At 51.7% G+C, this 23,630-nt stretch overlaps 2 protein-coding genes across 2 annotated transcripts in view; both read right to left on the bottom strand.

The window, feature by feature from the left end:
* POU2F3 (POU class 2 homeobox 3) overlaps window positions 1–763 on the bottom strand; it is a 63,811-nt gene extending 63,048 nt beyond the window's left edge. Inside the window, exon 1 of the mRNA XM_044997221.1 lies at window positions 436–763. Within this exon, the coding sequence (XP_044853156.1) occupies window positions 436–547 (112 nt within the window). The 5' untranslated portion in view covers window positions 548–763. The remainder of the gene's footprint in view (window positions 1–435) is intronic.
* An 887-nt stretch (window positions 764–1,650) lies between these two features.
* OAF (out at first homolog) lies at window positions 1,651–22,699 on the bottom strand. The gene is made up of 4 exons (XM_044997382.1): window positions 22,396–22,699; window positions 5,184–5,318; window positions 4,372–4,552; window positions 1,651–3,685 (listed from the first exon to the last, which is right to left on the bottom strand). Exons 1-4 carry the CDS (start codon window positions 22,633–22,635, stop codon window positions 3,411–3,413), a joined length of 831 nt encoding a protein of 276 aa, XP_044853317.1. The 5' UTR covers window positions 22,636–22,699; the 3' UTR covers window positions 1,651–3,410.
* Window positions 22,700–23,630: the final 931 nt, after the last annotated feature.

The following is a 23,630-nucleotide window of genomic DNA, read 5'->3' as shown; positions in this document are numbered from 1 at the left end:
AAGTGCTGGGGAAATTCAGGCCAGCAGCACACTCTTGTGGAGACTTCCAAAACCACAGTGCAAGCCCCTTGCTCCACTTGTCTAACTAAAGGAGACAGCAAAAACCTTTAGGTAAACCAGGGGAGTCAGCTTCCCCAGCTCTGAGGCTAACAGATTTCAGGGGAGCTATGCTAATTTACCAGAGCTGAGGATCTGGCCCCTGCTAGTCTCCGTCCCCGGGAGCATAACAGTGCAGGACCACTTCCAAGCAGCTCTTTTGGAAGATTTAATGATCTCTGGGTACATAGCCCCACCCCAGGAGACAGCCCAAACTTCTGTTAACAGAGGAGATAGCACAGACTCCTGAAACCCCATCGATTCCAGATCAGAACACACTGCAAACAAATATATTGTAGAAACCAAAGTGGTTTAAAGTCAGTTTCCTTCTTCACTTACCTTCCAAGCCCCAGCGCTGGGTTTCCTCTGCTGCAGGTAATGGAATCACGAAAGCCCAGCACAGGGTGGTGAAAGCAGCTGTCTGCCTTGCTGCAGGAATTGAGAATGTCATTAACTGTTGCACAGCAGCCGGAGGGCCTGAACCCCAGCCTCAGGCCGCTGAAGGCTTTCAGAAGGCAGAGTGGATGGGGTGTCCCTGTTTTTGGTCAGGGAGCTGTGACCTCACACAGTTATGGGGGAAAGAGCTCACCTGCAAGTGTAGCCCACTGATCTCACACATTCAATCAGTAGCACAGCTGGGCGCTTGGCAGCTCTGGATCATCAGCCTAAACCTGGGCCACTGGTCTGGAGAGGGAAAGACCGAGCAGCACAGGGGTCTCCAACAGGATGGAGAATTTCCTTTCAGCAAGATCAGAGAGTGAGCCCATTAGCCAATGACAGCCAGGCAGCACCTCCCTCCCCCCCGCCCCCGGTGGGCATGACCCTCCAGGGCAGTGAGGGGCAAGATGGTGGGAGAGATGGCAGCAGAGGGGCCACAATGCCCCCATGGGGAAACGTGTGCTTAGATACCCCTGGTGATGGGTCTGCTAGGGACACCTGAGAGAAACAACCTCAGCGCTGCAGAGTGGTATGGTGCCCACTGATCCCAGGAGGGGCATAACTGCAGAGACTGTGCCAGTGCCCCTGCGGCCTGGTGGGGTTTAACTCTATTGCAGCATGGCTGAAAATCCACCGGTGTCCCCGTGGGATGGAACAGCAGAGCCATGCCGGTTTCCTGGCCCAACCATGGTCGGTGAGGAACTGGCAGCCCCAGCCAAGGGCATGGTTTCAACTCCCTTCAGAATGGAGGGAGGCAATCCTTGGATGACGCCGTAGAACAAAGAGCAGGAGCTCAGGAAGCAGAGAATGGAAGCCCAAAGGTGGAAGAGGGACAGGCTGGCCATTCAGATGGTCTGTGGCAGAAGACAAGGGACAGGGGCAGACACAGCGAGTGATTTGCCCTGAGGCCTCAGATGCCAGGCAGCTGAGCTATCGTGCAGCCTCTCCGAGAAGATAAAGGATTGTTCTTAGCCTGCCTTCCTCCAGAGGGAAGCAGCAGCCCAAACTTCTCCCTGCACCAGTCTTGGGATCGTGGTGCTTTGAGATGGGAAAAGCCTATTAAGCCAGAGCCTTCACCCCACACTGGGCACATCAACAATAGACAGGACTCAGCTGTAATGAATATAAAGGATTCTTTATTGAGGCTGCTGGACCCCAGGCAGACCCTGGGGTTTCTCTCTAGCACCCAGACAGCTGCCTAGCGTCATCACAGTAGGTCTCCCTGAATCCTGGCCTGGATTTAGCAATCATGGAAGGGACTGCTGACTGCACTGATGGAAATAGGCTCTAATTCCACCTCTGATACCACTGGAGTTTCACCATAAGGAAGCAGCCCTAAATCCAATGGAACCAGACAACAGAAAGAGGCTGAGAGTGAGTTGTGGAGATGGTTGACTCTACAGTTACATCTAAAAATCCATTTCTTTATCTTACAAACGATAAATAATTTGCTTTAAGAATCTTTTCAAGTTTCTTTCTTTCTTTTTTTTGGTTTTACTTCATGTGGCAATATTTTTTTTTTAAAAAAACCTTTCCCATTAAGAGATTGATACAAAAATAGTTCTATGAGCAAATTAAAAAGAAAAAAAAATTCTTAAAATAGCTTTTTTTTTTGGTCTGAAATGCCTGGATTATAGGCAAAAAGGCACATGGTGGAGGGTGCAGAGCAGGAGGGGTTAGGGTTAAAAACTGCAGCTGCTCTAAAGTGCGTGCAAACCCTATGAGTATTTCCCCGTCATGCTCCAGCCCTAGGGAAGGCAGAATACAGTACAAATACTCAGCGAACAGGGAGTGCCTTCCACCTGAAGATCTCCAAGCACGTTACATAGGAGCCAGTCTCATCATCCTCCCCACTCTTACAGCGAGGGGAACAAAGGCAGTGCCGTGGTGTGACTCACCCCAAGCTCACACAGTGGTTTCGCAGCAGAGGTGGGAACAGAATCCAAGAGTCTCTCTATCCCCAGAGATCAGCACCTCCCGCAAAGTGAGGGAGCAAACCCAGCCGGGGATCTTCTCTCCCCGTCACAATCACGGTCTTGCAGGGGAGGGTAGAAATGTGTGGACGGGTCTTTCTTAATAGGAAGCAAGTGGGATGCAGGAGCCTAATCCCCAGCAGGGATGGGTCATGAAAACAAGCCAAACCAGAGACTACTCAGAGCCCTTCAATTTTTAGGGGCTGAGGTGGGATTTACGGCAACTCCTGCTCCATATGATTCCCTCCTCCAGCCAGGGGGAGGAGGCATCATCCAATGTGACACTAGGACTAACCACAGCAGGGCTCCTGATTTGTGGGCCTCGGACCATCCCCTGCTTGGGAGTGACCCCACAAACCATCTGGCCCCCTTTGGTGGCCAACGCTGCTCTGGTGTAGCTGGAAGGTCCAAGAGGCAGGGAAGGGGTCAGAGCTCCACCCCCTCCGGTGGCTTTAAGACAAAGCACCAGGGTCACATTTTGGTGGTGGAGACGCTACAGTTAAAATGGCTCCCCCCTTGAAGAGGCTCTGTCCTGGCACCGACACCCCAGCTCGTCCGTCTCTTCCCCAGAGCTGGGCAAACCTGCTAGATCAAAACGAACCCCTTCCCCCCATGAAAGCTCCTCCCCCCTGCCTCCTTCCGGTCCCAGATGATGCCCATAGGTGAGTGATGCCCATAGGAGGTGGGCAGGGCACTCTTAATACATGGCAAGCTGAGCCAGTTTTCACAGTGTGAGGCAGCATTAGGGGACCCAGGGGAGTGGGAAGGAAAGAGGCATAACAAATCCTTCATGGCACAAGGCATCTCCATGACCTGTCTCCCCCTCCAGGCAGCCAGCTCCACCCAGAGCATCACAGCGGGAGGCAGAAGAGATGCTGCTTGGAAAGGCCTGGCCAGGGCCTGCTAGGTCTCCTCGTCCCATAGGCACAGCTGCTTCTGCGGCACGTAATAGTCAAAACTGTAGCCCTTCTGGCAGCTGCGGATGCCGCACTTGTAGGAGGAGACCTTGCCGCCGGCATCGCGGCTCTTGCAGTACTTGAGCATGCACGGGTACCACTCGATGCTCAGCGAGTAACTGCAGATGCAGGGCTTCCAGCGGTCCAAGCACAGCTTGCAGCGCTGCAGGTCGGGCAGGTCGGCCGACTGGGGCAAGACCTCGAACATGGAGCCATCCACCCCTGTGGGAGGAAAGGGAGAGACAGGTGCATGGCTCAGGATGCTGCCTCCTGCAGGCTAGGTTGCTCGGGGGGCTGGGAATAGGCGATAGGACTTCTCCCCTGTAAGGCACCAATTCAAATCTGGCCCAGATTATAGGTAGTGACGGAAAGTGACAGGCATCAGACGGCTGTTCAGTAAGCCCCTCTATGAAACGAGGTTTGTGAGGACTCAGCCCAGTTCCCATTGGACAGGTGTCCACATCACAGAAGCCACCACTTTAATTAGCACTAATTGCCTTCCCTGCACTTGGCTTATGGCCTCGGCATAAGTCACCAAATGTTTTTCTCGTGCCCAGGGGACAGGATCTGGTAATTGTGCCCAGGCAGGTCTAGGATGTGGAACTAGGTGGGGTCCTGGGAGGAGCAGGGTCTCACACTAGGGAGATGTGGCCCCAGAAAGTAACACACTCAGCTTGGATTCATTAGAAGAGCAGCATGTGAAAACCAGATGTGTAGCAAGTTAACCACTAGCCCTCCCCCAGGCAGTGTGCAAGGGATCTGTGTGCACCAATACTCCAGCTGCACATGCAAGGGATTGACGTGAACCAGATTATCCCCCCAACAATGCAGAGGGGGAGATCATAGTGGCTTGCAGACTGGGTTGCACTTTTTGCGCTTGCGGGCCCAGCGCGGAAGGAGATTCTTACCTTTCTCCAGCCAAAATTTAACGTCTTCTTCTCGGGTGTAAATAGCCTCTTTGGCCTCTGAGCAGACGTTGTGAATGTGGGGGCTCAGCTGGCCTCCTTTGCTGAAGTTGACCGCTACGTCCATGTTGAGATGTTCCAGCCCACGCACCTCCTCCGCCTGCCGCACTGTCTTGGGGTTTTTCTGGCGAGGAGAAAGTTACATTGACTCTAATTCCTGCTGCATTATGGGTAACAAGTATCGTCAAGCGTCTTCCTCTCCTCCCGCCCAAAATTAGCTTTTTTGGGACATCAGTATTTTATGCAAACCTAAGAAATAAGCATGCAGCTGGCCTGTCTTGTGCTGGGATTCCCAGCTGACCTCCAAGCTACGCCTGCCCGGCACTTGAATGAGACCCCAGAGAAATTCCAGGGACTGCTGGAAGTGCTGGGAATTCAGTAGGTGGCGCTCTTCTCCATGAGATGGCATTGAAGAGACACCACCGTAAGGAGTGCGGTGGGTGCTGCCTATTTAGAGGGGGGGCAAAGTGGAGGTCTTGGCCACTCCTGGCCACAGTTGCTATCCTCCTCCCCACGGATGGAATGGGGGCTGCGCTAGCCTAGGGTTAAGGGAAGCCATTGCTGATTGCAGCATGCACTGGGAAGTGGTGGCCATTGGCTGGGCCAGTGATCTGAGGTTACTAAATTGAGACCGGTACTTGAAAAGGTTAGGGGCCCTGGCTGGCTTTTATGCCTACAGGAAAGCACATAGCCCCAAGAGACCAGGGATCACATGTGGGGGAGGCACCAGGCCAACTCGTGGGGCTGCCCCTCACCTGCCGCAGCTTCGCCATGGACTCGCTGGGGATGATCTCGTTGCGGTGAAGCCGTGTGACAAAGCAGAGCGCCTGGAACTGGCTTTGGCCCCTCTCCAGCTCCCCCAGGATCAGAGCACGGAAAATCTTCACCTCCTGACAAAAAAACCAAAAACAAACCACAAGGGTTTACCAGCGTCCCCCAGCCTGAATCCTCAGGGGCTGGCGGCGGGAGTTCAAAGCTCCAGCAGGGGAGAAGGGGCATAATGGTGCTTCACTGGGGGAGAGACGTGCATGCCCAACCATCCTGTTCCTTTTCCTCCTTCCATTGCACATCTGTGAGAACATCCCTGGTGCTACACAAAGGAGGAGCAGAGAGAAATGGGCTTCCCTCCCTGAACCACTCAACCACCCGCAATCCATTCAGTGGGACACTGTCCACCTTTAGCCGTGGTGGAGCCACAGATAGAGGTCGACGAGCATGTTGCAGCCCTGGCTAATAGCGCTGGCTCTTTTTGCATTAGAGGCTCATGCCTTTAGCTACAGAGGTCACAGGTTCAACCCCAACTACTGACAACCAACCCAGCAATGCAGGGAATTGAACTGGGTTAAAAAACTTTCAGCCGAGGCGGTAGCGGGTTTATCAACTGCTATCTATAGCCCAGCCACCACTAGAGGCAGACAGAGCCCCCAGTCAAGCGTGTTACACATACACCTATCTCATAGTATGCCTTTTCCATACCAAGGAGTGACACCGATTCTCTAGGGATCGCCAGTTTCTCCTATGAATCAATGATCCTCAGCTTCCCCCACCCATAAGGGGTGCCCTTGCAGCGAGTGCCCCATTCTTTCCTGTTTCGGTTGGGCCCAGAATGCTGTGTTTTGGCCCTTAGATAGGGGAAGCTCTCCCTGTGGATCCATCTCCTTCCAGGAGGGGGTGCTATTCTGAAGAGTACCCAACCCTACTGCTGTGTGCAGCAGCACGGCTTTGACTCGGAGAAGCAGCAGTGGCCTAGAAGGGAAGGAGAGGGTTAAAGACAAGACACGGCTCCCCAGGGGGGGTAAATGCCAGCAGCTGCTTCTCCTTCCAGTGCCTGTAAAGAAAATGTCAGTGAGGTGGCAAGAGATTACAGATTCCCTTCTCCCCTCCCACCCTTCCCTTCTCCATTGAGACAGAGTTATTGATGGCCTTAACAGCAGGTTTCATACTTCTTCCTGTTACTGACACGCAGCCGGTCCTGGCAGCAGCCAGTGAAGTGTGACCAGAAGGAAGTGAGTAAGAGACTACAGTGAAATGAAGGGGGAGTGTGAGAGAGAAAAGACAAGGAGTTAAAGGAAGAGAGACAATGGGGATTAGATATACCCCGCTGTTGTATAGAGGGCACCCCACACCTGCACCTATGGGGATGGGATGCCTCATTCCTCCCCATCTCTTCCAGGAACAGACACCTCACTGGTACACCCCAGACCTGCACCACATGGGAGGACACCCCATTTCCCACCCATCACTGCTCATGTTGTGCCTCAATATCCCATAGATTATATCCCACTCCTGCACCCCCAAATTCCCCACCCATATCTACTAGGAAAGGACGCCCTCACTTCCTACTGTCCAGACAAGTACATCCTCCACCTGCATCTCATCGCAGAAGAGAGCAAGGGGAGCAGACTGTGGGAAAACCTATGGATAGCAGCAGGGGGCGACACAGGTTCCCTCTGGAGATCAGCGAGCAAGTGGGTGTGGAGGAAGGTGGGTCCTGAGTCATCGAGAGGAAACTGGAAAGCAGAACTGCTGGATGCACGTCCAGTGGAATCGATGTTGCTAGGGTAGAAATGGCTCACAGGAAAGCATCCGGCTCAGTGTCCCTTGGGACGTCACCAGAGACCCATGAGAGGGATGAGTCACCTGGTCACATCTCAGCCGCATTAGCGAAGGGGAAACATTTATACAGATTCCATGACCCTCCAAATCTGCTATTCCAGCAGCATCCATTAGTTACATGCTCTGCTGGGCATCAAAGATTATTTGTTCCATGGATGGAGCAAAGGCACAAGGTGCGGGTGGGGAAAATCTCATTGCTAGGAAGGACCAAACTAAAAAGTCATATTTCACTCCTGTGATGCAAATCGTGTCCCAGCCAGGGGAATGGGATTCTTAAAGTGTTACAAAAACAAAACTAAAGAAGCCAGCCAACCCAACGCCAGTGTCCAGGCTGAGAGATGTTTCCAATGTCATCCCTTTAACATAATACAAAACTCAAAGAATTTACAACACTCATCCAATAGGATTACAGTATGCAAATTAAACAGGCTTTGCTACATGGTATCAAGCCTGTGGGTCACAAATCATCCTTGCCAGCTAAGCCATTCAGGAGTGGTCAGAGATAGAAACTGGGGTATCTGCCCCAGGCTCTCAGGCACAGAACACAAGCTGAAGGAAAATGTTCATTAGCTGGCAGGGCAAATCAAAGAGAGCTCCACAAGTTTGCTACTCTGTCCGACTAGGACAGCAATGCTCACACATTCATGGAGCCGCCAACTGATCTCTGGAGTCACCACCTCACTGTTTTGCAATGAGGGCTCAGATTGCTTTGCAGCATTGTCCACAGCCCCTCCAACCCCCAAACCTGAAGAGATCTTTTCCCAGACCTGTGGAAGGGGCAGAGAGAGGGTGGGCTGGGGGGGGGGGAGGACTTTTTGGTCACATGGTCCATCTTCTGGACCTTTACGAATCCTTGGGGCTTTCCCTGGGGGCAGCTGCAGCCAGGGGAAGATTGATGGCAGTGTACCTCAAGCAGAGTTGTGCTACCGAGGAACACTGGAGAGGTGGGGAGTTTGCCACTTAATCTCCCAGTGGGTTTTGGGCATCCAGAATCTTCACCCCTCTGAGCTGGATGGCACATTGAATTAGCACTGGAATATGTGATCCCTGCAGTAAAGGCCTGATCCAAAGGTCAGGAAAATCAATGGAAAGATTCCTTCCCCCCCCCCTCCCCACTGTCCATTGGTTTCAAAGAGCAGCCTGACACCACATCCCGCCTCTTCACACTATGTACAAACTGAGAGGTGCATTTTTCCTCCAAGTTGCTATCTTTGAGCTGTAATCGTAGCCCTGTGGGGGCAGCTGGTCACAGCTCCCAGCCATCAACAACTAAAAATACCATGGGCTCTCATTGCAGCATAGGTCCTCACCTCATCAGCAAGCTGTTAAACAAGGTAAATCCCCCTCCCCATCGGCTCTCAGGGCACAAGCAAAACTTTTGACACGTCCCAGCATGACAGAGCCACACACTATCTACCTGGATTCTGCTATCCTGCTGCTACTCAGGCTCCTCCCCACCCACTCCTTGGCAATCAGCATCAGGGCGTGTGGGGCTATGGACCTAGGGTGACCAGATGTCCTGATTTTATAGGGACAGTCCTGATTTTTGGGTCTTTTTCTTATATACGCTCCTATTACCCCCCACCCCCGTCCTGATTTTTCACACTTGCTGTCTGGTCGCCCTATATGGGCCAGCCAACTGGAGGCTCATCTCTGGACCCAATGAATGGCAGAGCAGAGACAAAATTCATAGATTTTAAGGCTAGAAGAGACCCATTATGACAAATCTCATCTGACCTCCCACATAGCCCAGGCCAGAGAATTCCAGCCCGTGACTCCTGCAGCTAGGGCCTGCATCTGGTTAAGAAGTCTTAACCAGACTGTCAAACCAGACTTTGACACCAGTCTGTGTGTCAAAGTTCAGCTCAGGACACCGGCGCTTAGCTACTCCACTGAGGACTCACAAAAACTTTGTTCTATAAGAAAAAGCTCCCATGGGCCAGAGCCACACCTGGTGTAAGTCAGAACAGGCTCCATTGACTTTATGAAGCTATGCCAATTTATGCCATAGGAGGAACTGGCTCGTGGCTTTGAGGGCATTCAAGTCCTTGGCGGGAGGGAAAGGTAAAGGGGACTTATTCCTTTGGAACTTCACTGGTAAGAAAGTACTGGACGGAGAGAGAAAAACGCCAGCTCCTGAGAAGCAGGAGGAAAGAGGCAGGATACTCTCCACGACAAAGGCTCTTTTTCATGTTTTGGCATCACAGGGAGATTGGTAACAGGAGAAGCAGCATAAATCCAGCTCAGGCTGATAGAGACCACCTGACAATTGTTTGGTGGCCTGTGTGAAATGATCGCAGGCCAGTCCCTAGGGGACGGATGTCTGTATCACAAAAAAACCCCCATCACATTGGAAACTAAATTAACACCCACGCTGGGCACTTCAGCAGCGAGGCCAAGGACTGAATGGATCATGGATACTGAATTCTCATCCATAGAGGAGGCTCTCCCAGGTCGAGATGGAGGTACATTACCAGGCCAGTGTGTGGGTGGGCTGGGGTGGAAAGCTTGTTTTCTTTGCTGTATCTGTTCTATGGACAGAAATTCTGTGTGTCCTGGCTGTTAATCTGGCACCATTCTCCAGAGCTAAATTCACTTACAAAATGAATTATCATGTCACAGCGGCAGCATTTCCCTAGCAGAGGAGCGGAATACTGTTCACTTCCTTTGGATCAACCTCCATGGGAGTGTGGGGAGAAGCCGCACTAACCAGGAAGAGGGATGCCAAGCTGCTGAGAAGACCTTTCCCCCTTAGGAGCTCTGGGGCATTCCTGTTACCTGGCTCACAAGGTTTGGGAGGAGACCTCCTTTTATCCAGGGCAGGAATCGAAGCTGTGAGCATTGTCCTGTTAGTGCTACCATCTGGGCCAGTTCATACATTCCTCAACTTACTCACTGTCTCCTCTCCCACGTACAGAAAACAAAAGGATGTGGAATTCCGGGCACATCTGGACAGCTGAAAGACCAGCTGCAGATTGAGATGTGGCTCCCTTCCAATGGCCGGAGCAGGGATTTTTGCTGGGTGTATTTATTAAATGGAAACTGAACAAGAGAAGCAGGAAATAGAGGGAATTTAAAAGAAAAAAAATCCAATTAGTCCACAAACTTGATCTTTTTTTTAATCACTGTCTCCAGTCCTCGGGCTTGACTGGCAACCCACCACGCACAGGGGATACCCCTGAAATGACTCTCAGTAGTTTTAAAGGCATCACTCAGAGCTAGAGGCTGCTGTGGTCTTTTGGGTCTTCAAGAGCAAGATTTGAAAGCATCTTTTCCAAAATAAAAAAGTCAGAGCGCGATGATCTTTCCTGAGATCTGGAATTACAAGCCTAAGGCGATGGATGAAGCAGCACAAAAGCGGGGCGGGGAGTGGGGGAGAAAGAAGGGTAGAGGGAAACTGCCAACTTTTCCAATTTTAACCCAGAAAAAAAGAAAGGATGAAATTTGCACAAAAATGTTTGTGGGGGGGGAAAATTCATCCCATTTTTCAATTACTCTAATGAGAAGGGCCTTGTCTAAACCTGGCCCCAGTGATGCAGCCCAGATTCACTGCAGAGTCTTCTAAATTTAGGCCAAGTGGTTTTGATTTGAGCTCTTCCTCTTTGATCTCCCACAACGTGCAAGGCCGAGTGAGGCTCCAGCAAATAAAAATGAAAAACCCAACAGTCCCAAACAGAATGATATTTCATTTTAATTTACTCAAGAAAAATGAGACCCAAGGCTGACAGCAAGCCAGCCACATTTTTTTTTTTTTGCCAGACAATGAAATCTGAAAATTTAGCTGCCCATGGGCAAGGGATTAGAAAAAAATTAGATCGCCAGGTTGAAGGTGAGTTTTGCAGACTGAAATGGAGATCTCGCAGAACTGCAGAATTCTTCTTGATCTACCTACCCAAAGGTACGTGTACCTTAGTAACTGGGTCTTTGTCCATGAGTCTATTGCTGCTTCTAACAGCTGCAAGCCATTAGCAGAAGTGGACGAAGCTCATGATTTTAACACCGATGGTCCCAGGTTCAAACCCTGTCATTAAACCAAAGCAGGAGAAGCTACACAAATGCACCTGGCAATCTGTGCACCTGGGTGAGCTGGAGGAGCAAGTTCAGGGCTGGCAGAAGCGGGCACAACGTCACCCGACCCAGTGGTATAGGGTTGAGGTCAGTGGCATGAGCCTGCTTACATCTCAGACAAATTTAGCCCTGATGCCCAGGAAGGGAAATGTGAGATTATGCTTTAACACGTAGGGCTGGATTCTGAATCCATCTACCCGCCCGTGATGCCAGGGGTTTCAACGGGATTGCATGGGGGGGTAAATCAGTGCGGGTTTGACCCCACATGGACAGACAACCAGCTGGAATGCCAGGTACAGCTGCAGGAGAGTGGGGGCCACAAACGAACAAAGCCCCCGTCTCTCTCAGACCCTGTCTCATCCTGCCTTGCCGGCATCATCCTCAGACACACACTCCCGGGTCCTTTTTGTGTGCATCTTCAATCTATTTCCCCTCCTCCCTCCCCTGCGAGCTTGTTCCCATCACACCGGAGAGCCTGGGACCCAGCCCCGCCGCCGGAGCCAACCTAAATATTTATCTACCCGGCTGTGCGCGCTCAGTGATTTATAGACCGTGGTCTCCATGTGGCCAGAGCCAAGGGAACTGGAGGGCCTCTCGTCTGGATTGCTGTGAGCATCTTCGTTAAAGGGGCGCATGGCGGGACAAAAGGCTAGGGACAAAGCAGAGAAATAGAAGAGTGGGGGCAGAGAGAAAGAAAATACAGGCGGGCCAGGGAGATCCTGCAGCAGAGAAAGGAGGAAGAAGAGGGATAGAGAAGTAGGGGGGTAACAAGGCAGGGAAACGGGGCAGAGAGGGATTGGGAGGAGGAGAGCAGCGGGAAAGGAGATCTCACAAGAGGGGAAGCTGATGCAGGCAGGATATCAGAAGGGGTCTTCATGGATTAACTGCCCCTTCCATTGTACTGTCCATGAGACAACAGCACCGCCCCACCCCCCTCAACCGACCTGCATTATTTCCCTTCCAGAGTTCTCCCTGTGAATGCTACATGCCAGGCTCGGCGAGAGCCCTGTGCTCCTCTGCCAGCTCTTCCCTCTCCCAATACTCCATCAGCAGAATCGGAAAGGCTTTAGCCTGGCCGCCTGAAATAGATCTAAATAAACGACGTCCCACCCACCGCCCCTGGCTTCACTGCGTCACAGACAGCAGGACGTCGGCCCTGCATGCTCTTGCCTGCCACCATCCAACTCCCACCCCGGAAGTCTCAGAGTCTAGAACGAGGATCCTTGTGCTGCATTGGTGACCAATTTCCTCAGAGCTGCGGCTGCCTCCCGCTGGGCTCAGGCCTCTCGGCTATGGTAGCCAAGTCTTCACAGTGAGCCAGCAGGGAGACCGGGGCAGAATCCAGGGCAGACAGGTGGTTAGAGGATTAATGCTCCGGGGGTCTGTCTACACTGCAGCTGAGGGTGAGCCTCCCAGCGTGGGTAGACAGGCTTATGCTAGCTGGACTCAAGCTTGAGCAATAAAAATAGCAGCGTGGATGTCATGGCTCTGGTGGAGACTCAGGCTAGCCACCCGAGCTCAGACCGAAGAGGTTGGGTGGGCCCAAGTTGCAATGCTTGCACTGCTAGTCTTTGTGCTCTAGCTAGAGCCCTCCTCATGTGAGTCTGTCTACGTGGGCTGGGAGGCTCACCCCCAGCTGCAGTGTAGACAGACCCCATGAGAGCAGATTCTAGGTCCTAAGCCCAGCCAGGGTCACTGCCGCGGGCCTCCCTTCTCAGAGCAACGCCACAGACCATGTGTTCAGCCTAGCAGAGAAACCACAGCTGACCTGCAGGGTCGCACCAATGGCAACCACGCCGGCTTCTTGCCCACGGCAGCCACGGTGAAACAGCTTCTAGGCCTCATATGGATTCTGGGCTTCATGATTTGCTGAGCAGGGATGGGTCACATGCTGGGTGGTTCCCTAAAAACAGTGGTTGCCAGAATCTCATCACTCTTCCTCAAGGGATGCCAGTCGCCGCAATGAGACCCAATTGATAAAAGGTGGCAGAGTCCTGGGGGCCAATATACCCCAGTAAGAGTTACTGGGAAACATTCCTGTAGTGTTACAGAAGTGCAGAGAGTGGTGATGGTAATTGCTTCTCCTCCTGACTGCAACCCCAGCCCCCTCACTGCCGGTCCTGCCAGAGGAGTGAGGTGACTCAGTGCTGAGTGAATTCCTGGCCAAGTCAACGGAGGGCACAGTACGGTTACCAGCCGGGGATTTCTGTAAAACTTCCCAGCATGGGAACAAGTCCCAACAGGACACCTGAACCTCCCCAGATACGTTCTCTCAAGGACTCTCCACGTTAACCCTTTCAGGAGGCGCTGGCAACCCCTGACCCGTGTGTCTGAACCTAGGTGCGGTTAGTACAGTTACTACCATTGTTTAGATTCTGGCTTCACAGTGCTTGGTGGAGTAAAGAACAGGCAGCCCAAGAGCTCCTCCTAACTGCTATACCGCAGCCACATCCTTGCCCTGGGGGGAAGCCCTTTTACCCAATGAGAAAGGTATAGCAGGTCCCCCAGGCCAAGCATGGGTTAATGTGGGCCTCTGAGGTCAGTTATGCCACCTGGCTGCACCTGGCGGGACAGCCATGCTCAGCTGACCATGAAATCCAGCTGGGCAAGAGCAGGCTGGTTCTGATCAAGAAGGAAGTTTGTCTCAGAAGCGGGCTCCAGGGAGGGAGTCTGCAGTCACTCTCTGGGAGCAGAGACGTTGGGAGGAGGAAACCTAGGGGGAGAATAAGCCCAGGGATCCTACCCCTGAAAGAAAATTGCAGAGAAGTTGCAGGGAAGAAAGCCTGAGAAGGCTGGATAGGAAGAAGTCCAGTGAAACTGCAGGAAGGGGAGAAATGTGCAGACTTTGGCTGTTGGTTACAGGATTTCTGGGCTGGAACCTAGAGTAGAGGGAGGGCCTGGGTTCCTCTACCAGCCCCTGGGAAGGTGGCATAAAGCCCCCTGACATAAGGAGATACGGATAATTCAGAGCCTGGAGGGATGCGGTGATCACTGGGCCCAGAGTCAGGGGCTGCAGACCTGATATAAGGTTTAGGAATCCTTTGAGGGATTTTTGTTTGTTGAGCTTTGTTACCCCAAAACGGGTGGACGTTAATATGGTGACAAGGCCAGAGAGCCAAGTTACAGAAGAGACCACCCCAGTGATGGACAGCCGAGGGAAAGAGCTGCCACACCTGGCCACGAGGAGGTGCTCCTGCAGTGACCGAACCCCGTAACACTCCACTAGAGGACTTCCAGTTTGGAGGAGCCCACTTGTCCTCCATTTATTCTTTCCTCATTCCATCTCCTTGCTCCTCAAACCTGGCCTCATCCCTCTCCTACAGGAACCATCTTCTGGGATGAGAGGGCAATTCAGGCTGTTTTTAGACCTTTCCCTACAGGGACTAAGGGCCAAGCATGGCTAGTTCTGAGCTGAGTTTAGGGTGACCAGACAGCAAGTGTGAAAAATCAGGACAGGTGTGTGTGTGTGTGTGTGGGTGGGTGGGGGTAATAGGCACCTATATAAGAAAAAGCCCCCAAAATCAGGACTGTCCCTATATAATGGGGACATCTGGTCACCCTATCTCAGTTCCACGTTGAGTGGAGCAAACCAGTCCTCAAGAAACGAAAGCTTTTAGGACAGTGATTCACATGCTTGGCTCCTATTGAGCACAAAGGGGGACTGCGTACGTCCACACAGAGGAAGGAAGGTGATTAGGGTGCTATAAAGGGACTTGGGACACCTGAGTTCAATCCCCTGCTCTAACCTGTTTGACCATGGGCAAGGGACTTAGCCTCTCTGTGTCTCGGTTGCCCATCTGTAACAGAGATAACAGCACTGCCCTGCCTCACAGCAGAGTTATGAGGATAAATATACCAAGGGTTGTGAGATGCTGAGATACCAAGGTAAAAGGTTCCAGGTAAGGACCTAAGACAGACAGATGCAAAAGCAGAATTTGGCTGGTGTAGTGATAGTGGGTGTTACTCTATCACATTCTCCAAGTAAAAACAGTCTCACTGGGTTGTATGGGTAAAACTCAAAGCAACCAGAGTCCCTTGTTTGTAATGGAAAGTTGGATCAGTTACTGCAAAACTGAAATAAATAACGCTTAGCACTTGCACAGTGCTTTAGGGTTCCAAAACACTTCACAAGCATCAATCCATGTGAGGTACTCTAGATAAGAACAATGCTTTACAAATAGGAACTTTGTGGCTGAGAGGTTAAGGCCACCTTTGCAAGCATGGTAATTTCAGATGCCTCCATTTCTGGTACCCAGTAATGGGTCTGATCTGGTAAGTAGTGAGCAGCTGGAACTCCAAGTGAAGTCAATGGGAGCTGTGGGTGCTCAGCACCTCTCTCTCTCTCAAAAAAAAAAATCAAGCTCTAAACAGCTCATGCTAGACACCTAAAAAATGAGGAATGCACAAATCAGGGGCCCATGGCCGGGCAGTCAATCAGTGGCAAAAGTGGAACTAGAACTCAGGAGTTGTGGCCTTCCAGTCCTGTGCTCAGCTTACCAGACCAATATACAGTATCAGATAAAAGAGAATCATTCTTGCTGTTCAAACGATCGGCTCGATTAAAATACAGTGTTTTCAGACTGCAGCACTACCCCCCAGGATAACCACCAACTCAGAATCCGAGTGAACTGCCCCCTCCAATACCAAATCCCTAGAAAATTCATATTTTAATAATGCAACATTAAACTCTTTAATGTTTAACGTCACAGAGGGAGACCTGTGGAGAGCTTGAATCGTTGTTTCTAGTCTGCCTGGTTACAACTCCCAAATTGCTCCATCCCTCCTATGGAGAGAGTTAAAAAGCCTCCTATTATCTCACAGCAACTTGCAGGGAATTGGTGTCATCTGTTCTTTGACGGAGTCCCAGGGCACTGTTAGGAAGCCTTTGAAAAGTGCACCCCGGATCAGCACTGTTCTGCATCTTGGGTTCTGCTGTTGAAAATCCTGCCTCTGAAGGCTCCGACAGCAGAGATTCTAGCAACCCAAGAGCAGGAGTTATAACACTGCTACGCTTTCTCCCTCTCCAAATGGAATTAGAGAGGCTCGGGGTAAGGCAGTGCCCCTTGGCTTGAAGTAATAATAGAAAACCAAATGCATGGCTTCCATCATATGCAGGGTCTACGGTTTTGTTCAATGGCTTTCAGCAGCCTCACTATAAAAATCGTTCCAGCATCCCGCCTATGCCTGCTGGTCACAGTGTACACACACAAGCAAGGGAGTGAGCACATCCCAAAGCAAGCAACAGCCTCCTGCCCCCAATCCTTAGCTGTCTGAACACCTTATATCCCCCAAATTCAACACCTGGCGACAGGTGACAAATTTCCTAGGGGAATACAGGAATCACCAGGCTGGATCAGACCCAAGGAACATCCAAGGCCAGTCTCCCGTCAGGGGCCAGCTCCAGCTGCTTCCGAGGCAGGTGCAACAACCCTGCAGTAGCAGATGTAGGATGAACTGCCCCCCACGCCCCTCCACATTAGGTCTCATCCTCATCTCTAAAGTCAGAGGCCAGCTTAAGCCCTGAAACAAGAGGTTTAATATCCCTTCCACGATTTTATCAGTATTAATTAGGATATTCTTGATATCCATGGCGGAGGAAATTCGGGAAGAGCGGGTTTCCCAAACTGAATGCATAAACTTTGTGGGGCAGAGGCTGTCGTCTACTCCATGTTTGTACAGAACCTGGCACAATGGAGCCCGGATGCGGAAGCGGCCTTAAGCACAGACGACAACAGTAGAGTCGATGTTCTTGTGTCTTGTGACAAGAGGCAATTCAGCATTTCCATCTGTCTAAAGCCACGTTTCTTGCTCCAGTGTAGTCTGCTTCCATGACAGCAGCATCTTTCTCAATGGGTTTTTTTTCTTAGGTCATCTGTTGTTCTTCTCTTTTCCGTCTTCCACCACCTGGTATCAAGGCAAGGCCTTGTCTAGGGATATGTTTTTTTCCTGACATCTGTACAACATGCCCAAACCACTTCAGCCTTCTTTCTCAAACCATTGTCTCTACAGTTTGTTGGCATCTCCTTTGTAATACAGCAGCATGAGTTACTTTATCCCATTAGACAACACCAAGTGTTCTCTGCAAGAATCACTGATGGAATGCATTAAGTTTCCTGTTGTAGACTCCTAGCATATAAATATAGGTACCATTCTGACACCGCATAATTTTTGTCTTGGTTCTTATGTGAATCTTCTTATTTTTTCCAAATAATTACTCGTCTTGACTACAACAGCAGCAGACTGTTGGCAACCTGAAGTTCCTGGAATCACAAGGGGTAAAATCGCCTGCCCTCTCCACATGCAGCTCCATGCACTAATTTACAAGTAATTATAAGGAGAAAAAATTACCTGCATCCTTGTGCTGACTCCACCATAAGCCACCCACCCCATTCCCAGGCTGCAGTGTGAAAACGCAAACACTTTTGCAGAGATGCTGCCAGGTTGTTGGTTTTTTTAAATAACAACCAGCCATAAAATAGAAACTGAAATGCTTCATTCCTTCAAAAATGCAATGAAATGAGGTGTTTATTGTTACTTCAGCAATTCCCCTGCAGTGCTAAAAACTCAGACATCTCAGGCACTGGTGCCTGGTAATAAATACCAATACACACTTAGGATTTACAGCACTTTTCACCCATCGCTCTCAAAGCAGTTGATAAAGGTGGGTAACACATTATTGTCCTCATTTTACAGAAAGGGAAACAGAGAGGAGAAGTGACTTGCTCAAGGTCACCCAACAGCTCAGTGGCAGAGCCGGGATCAGAATCCATGTGTCCAGAGTTGCAGTCTAATGCCTTACCAACCAGAGCCCACCGCCTTGGAGAACCAGAACATGAAATTAACCACACTCAAAGTCTGCTTTAATTCCATGTATTTATCTCCCAGATTCTGTGCTGCTCCAATGGCCAGTAAATCCGTGAGCAGCCCCAGGGCTTCTCCAACTCACTGCTGCCTAAAGACTGCTCCACAGCGCAGAATTGCTTGAGCACAGAGTGTTGCAGCTCCTATCCTTCCAATCCCGGACATGCCTCTCAGTGGGGGTGGGCAGCAAGGTAGCACTGGGGGTGTTTCCCTGGGTCCTACTGCAGCAAAAAGTCGCAGTGGGTGGGAATCGGATCATGGGTTTCATTTGGCAGGATAAATGAAGTGTAAGAAGTAAACTGAAGTTGCAAAAGGTCAATTGGATTTATAAAATACTTTCAGTTTCAATCCTGTATGGGAGAAAAATTCCCCGCATGCAGAGGCCGTCGGCAAGCACCACTGAAGTCCCATGTCCAGCCTCAGGACAGGGCATAAATGCAGTTAAGTACTGCATAAGCCTTGAACCCCTCTGCATCAGGGTGAACATCACGCAATTAACACAGGGAAAGAGATGGCTGAACAAATCGTTTTCATGTTGATCGTCATATCACAGCAGATACCAACAGATTAGATTGTGCAATAACTTCCCCGGGGACAGTACAGGCTTGTTCCTGCCAATACAATGCACAGGTCCAGTCTAGTTTTCAAAGTCCCAAGGGATCATGCTCACACTGTATCCCTAAAGAGATTATTCTAGATATGGTGCTTAAGTACTTACATGGCTTCTCATTAGCACGGTATCCGTGTGCCTTGCAATCTTTATCAGGAAGTATCTCCATTTTGGATGAGGAACTGGGACACACAGAGTCAATGGCAGAACCAGGTCCCCCAAATCCCAGGTTGGCACCCTAACCAGTGGCCATCCTTCCTCTTGATTTCACAATCTACCATTTTCCATGAACAGATGGGTGGGGAGAAGAGAAGCAGGATTCTTCCCCCGCACAAGGCAGGGAACTGGAAAAATCATTTGTGTGAAAAGCCAGCATTTTGGCCGCACTGTAATCACAAAACTAGACTGAGAAACCCAGATCAACACCCTATCTGCATTTCTGGAGGAGAACAACGCAAGGGCTTCTCACCGGCAAGGGGAAGTTGTGAAACACCATGGAGCAGGGCACCAGAGCAGAACAGAACAGAGTTCAATGTGGTAATGGCTGTGAGAGAGCAGGAGAACAGGTCTGGATGGGATCCCCAGCAGGCAGGCAGCTCTCATGGTTACTCACAGCATTGTAAATCCCCCCCACTCCCATTTAACCATGTTCTAGCGAAGCCATTTAAAAAAAAATTACATTCCAGCTCTGAGCTGATGTCAAATTAAGAACTGTCCCCTGAGTGCTTCGAGTATGGGGAGAGGTTTTCTTGCAGGTTTCAGATTTGCAGACAAGTCTCACGTGCAAATCTTCAGAAGAGATGAAGGAGTGGGGAGGGATGCCAGAATGAACAGCAGCATCAGCACTTCACCATGTGGCATCCAAAGCTCCCATGGGGGTATCCACAGCCCCCGTAGTCTGTCTAGAGGATCTGGAAAGTGCATGGATTTTCCTTGGCAAACAAAAGTGCAGTGAGACACAATTTGGACTGATTATGGATTTTAACTCCCTTCTCTGAGCTTCCCAGGGCATCCCATCTTCTATGTCTCTTTTACAGTATAAGTTCCTTGGGGCAGGGGCTGTTTACTTCTGTGTGTTGTACAGCACCCAGGACATCACTGATACTTAAATAAGTGAAACTTATTAGTGCTGAATAAAGGTGCTGGCTTGGCAGCCTGGCTGAGTGAAGATCTTCCCCCATAGCATGGGCAGCAAACTTCCCTCCTACCACCATCCCTTGCCCATTTGACTTATCCCTGACATGGAGAGACCATTGTTAGACTAGGATGTGATTTCAGATTCCCTAGTCCATTTAGTCCTTGCAGAGAAGGTGGTTTAACTTGTAACAACTGAGGAAGGAGGTGGGTTGAGATACAGACATGTGCTCCAAGGAACTGGGCTGACACCCTCCAACTCTCGAGCTGGGAACATTTGATAGGCTGGAAAAGAGGCTAAGAAGGGACTTGTGACCAAATGTCGTATTGGGGATGGGTGTGTGTGTGAGAAAATTGTATACATCGCTGAGCATGGAGGTTTAGGAGGTCATGCAGCTATCTATATGGGCAGTCAAGACTCTCAGCAGGTCTGGGCATGATACCCATTACAGTTTAGATTTTAGTTTCCTTTCACTTGAAACCAGAGGAAACAGTCCTGAAATAAGGGCTGGGATAAAACAAAACACTAACCACCCCAACTGATCACTACACAAAGCAGTCAAGAGAATGCCGTTTCCGGTGCACCAGTTAGTGGGATGGAAAATCCATGGCATCCGCTCATGCTCGGCACAGACTCCAGAGAAGTCCATCTAGTACAGACACTCCCTTCTGCTGCAATGAGCTATGGGCTCTCACGCGTCATCTCAGAGAGAATGGCAGCTCCCCTGCATAGACTCCCTCTTGTAGGAAGATGGAGGGGGGGGCAGTCACCCTTTCCTTCAACCAAGGTCAGAGTTTGTCCCCTCACCCTCCCTGCTGCTGCAATCCTGGGGAGCACTCCTCTGCCCCCAACTCACTGGCCAGTCCTCCAACACACCCCAATGATCCACCCCACACAGAGACAGAAATTGCTCATCCAGTTCCACAGAAGGATGGAAACACCCCGAAGTGCTGTTCTACCCAGAGACATCCCAACCTATAAAGGCTACCGCACAAAATATAAGGAAGGCTGTATCCTACTGAGACAGAACCACCACCACCCTCCAAAAGATAGAAGGGATCCCATCTCACGGACTGAAATACCCCCAGCTCCTTAAGGCGGGGGAGATTCCATCACTCCCAATCACAGATAAACACACCTGCCCCGCTGAGCTCTCCACAGGACCGATTCATGGAAAGATAGGGCATTGACCTAGGTTCCATCCCTTGCCCTGCTGCTGTCCTGCCTCAGTGTCAAGTTCCTTCCCTGCTCTGTGCCTCAGTTTCCCCCAGCTATAAAGTCGGGGGATGACATTCATCTGCCTTTAAAAAGAGCACTGATATTTATAAATGGGAACCACAGTGGGACCTACCCTGGCACAGAACTTGTTACAGAGCAGGCAGGCCTTTCCACACAAACACTACCCCACTCCACCTCCCCCATCTAAAGCAGACTCCTGACTTGCCACTCCTGCCTGAGAGTCTCTATAAACACAGAACCGCTCAGCCCACTCCACTGGTCTCCCATGAGAAGTCCTGTCCAGCGTTCCCAGGCTGTAGCCTTTTGATCTGCTCCATCCCAGCGGGGAGGCCAGATAAACAAAATACACTCTGGATTATCCCATAGCTCCTCTCCACAGGGCTGGGGGAAGAGGGAAAGGGGGAGGACCATTAGCAGCATGTTTTCCCAGGCTGATGGGATGAGGGCAGTGTCCCCTGCAGGAGATCTGGCCTCCATGGTGCTGGGGAAGGAGGAAGGGTCACGTCCGTGGGTCAGATTCTCAAGAGCCTAGGCTCTCCAACGTTCATACTGGTGACCCCTTTCACATACCAAGCCTCTGAGTGCGACCCCCCCACCCTTATAAATGAAAAACATTTAAACATATTTAACACCATTATAAATGCTGGAGGCAAAGCGGGGTTTGGGGTGGAGGCTGGCAGCTCGTGACCCCTCATTAATAACCTCGCGACCCCCTGAGGGGTCCCGACCCCCAGTTTGAGAAGCCCTGCCCAAGAGGTAATGCAGATGTGGTGGTACCAGAAGGGAAGAGGACAGTCTGCCAGCAGCGACCCAGCTCCGTTCCCTGCTGGGCTAGTGGAAAGGAGGGAATGCAGCCTCAGCAGGGGGCTCTCTCCCCAAGCCCCTGGAAGGGAACAAAACTCTGCTCCTCTCTCCCTGGTTTAGTAATGGGGGCAGGGCCAGCTCCTCAGCCCCACAGAGGAAAAAAGGTCCATGCACCCACCCCCCAAACTCCCATCCTTCTGCTACAGCTTCTGAGGGCTCCAAAGGTGGCCCAGTCCCATGTGGGGCTCAGCTCAGATTCCCCAGCCAAGGAGGATTCCCGGTGGGGGGTGGGAGAAAGCTCAGAGGTCACCAAATCCCTCCCCATTGGGACACACCCTGGACCCTGGGGAGTTTAAGACCCACTCCAGCCTCCTGATCCATCATTTTCTGGGAGCAGGGAGAAGCTGAGCCTCCGAATCCCAGGTCCTGTGCCCCTCTGTATGGTCCACCCCCCCGGGGTCCTGCCACCCTCTGTGGGGGTCCGAGCCCCCCACTCCCCCATGCTGAGTCCTGCCACCCTCTGTGGGGGTCCAACCCCCCCCTGCTTGGTCCTGCCACCCTCTGTGGGGGTCCGAGCCCCCCGCCCCCCATCCCGGGTCCTGCCCCCCTCTGTGGGGGTCCGGGCCCCCCGTACCTGTCGGAAGTCGGCGGTGAGGGTGATGAGGGTCCCGTCCCCTTTGCGCAGCTCCAGGCTGATGCAGTCGGCGCCGCTGTCCGCCTGCAGACTCTCCTCCGTCACCTGCCCATCGGGCAGCCGCACCCGGACCCGCAGCTCGGACAACGCCCCGGGGCCAGCCCGGCCGGGCAGCGGCCCCGAGAGCAGCCGCAGCAGCAGCAGCAGCAGCGCAGGGAGCCCGCAGCCCTGAGCGCGCATCCCCGGCAGCAGGAGCCAGAGAGGGCGAAGGCTGAGCACCCCCTGCCCCAGCCCGGCCCCCTAGACTTCCCCTCCACCGACACCCCCTCTCTCCGCCTGAGCTCCCCCAGCCCGGCACCCCTCACCCCGAGCTCACCCCCGCCCCCCGCCAGCGGCTCCCGAGACAACCCTCCCCACGAAGTTTCCAAACTTTGCCTGAAAGTTTGGCGGAGCTAAGAAAGCCCCCGAGTCTGGGAGCTCCCCGCGTGTCACCCTCTGCCTTCTCCTCCTCCTCCACCCCCCGGAGCCCTCTCCGCTTACCCCTCTCCGCCTCTCTCCCTGGACTCTGGACAGCACATGGGCTGCTGCTTGCACTTTACACCTCCCAGTGCTCCGGTGGAGTGGCTGGCTGGTGCCCAGATCCTTGGCAACCACCTCTCCTCCTCGTACCCTGCTACCCCACCATGTCCAGCCTGTCTTCTCCCTCTCCCCCAGCAGCCCTGCCCCAGCTCCCTCTGTCCCTTACTTGGGACTCTTTGATTCTGTTTTTCTCTTTTCATTCAATCTCCCCCCGTCACTTCCTTCACTGAACACAACCCACAAGAGACCTGGCTTAAAGAGACAGTGCACCTCCGCCTTTAAAGGGCCAGTGCAAGCCCACAGCTGCTCCCCAGCTGGGATCCCAAGCTGCTCATGCAGCCAAAGTGGGGCAAGGGGGGGAGGTTGGAAGGGAAAGAGAATAAAGCAGCTTCGTGGAACAGTTCTTTCCTAATTACTATCTCCTCCAAACACCCCCAACTCACCCTGTCATCTGGCTTCATGCTGGTGTCATGATGATTTACACTGACTGGGAAAATTTCCCCTTGTTCTCAAGTCAGGGTCCATCCTGCAAGTTTCTTTTCTTTCCTGCAGCCAGAAATTGGTTCCCCCTTTAATTCTGAAATGAATGCTATTGAGAAGCTGCAGTTAAAAACAAATCCAGCAGAGAAACCGAGAAAAAAAAAGTTATTTCTAAA

This window comes from Mauremys mutica, chromosome 22, assembly GCF_020497125.1.
Source record: "Mauremys mutica isolate MM-2020 ecotype Southern chromosome 22, ASM2049712v1, whole genome shotgun sequence".
Taxonomy (NCBI): Eukaryota; Metazoa; Chordata; order Testudines; family Geoemydidae; genus Mauremys; species Mauremys mutica.
This window is presented reverse-complemented; position numbering and strand designations above follow the sequence as displayed.

Excerpts from the sequence above, each read along its gene's own strand:
- OAF (XM_044997382.1), bottom strand. The coding sequence starts at position 22,635 with ATGCGCGCTCAGGGCTGCGGGCTCCCTGCGCTGCTGCTGCTGCTGCTG. Across the intron at positions 5,319-22,395 it reads TCACCGCCGACTTCCGACAG|GAGGTGAAGATTTTCCGTGC; the intron begins GTACGGGGGGCC and ends TTTTTTTGTCAG. Across the intron at positions 3,686-4,371 it reads TAAATTTTGGCTGGAGAAAG|GGGTGGATGGCTCCATGTTC; the intron begins GTAAGAATCTCC and ends TTCCTCCCACAG.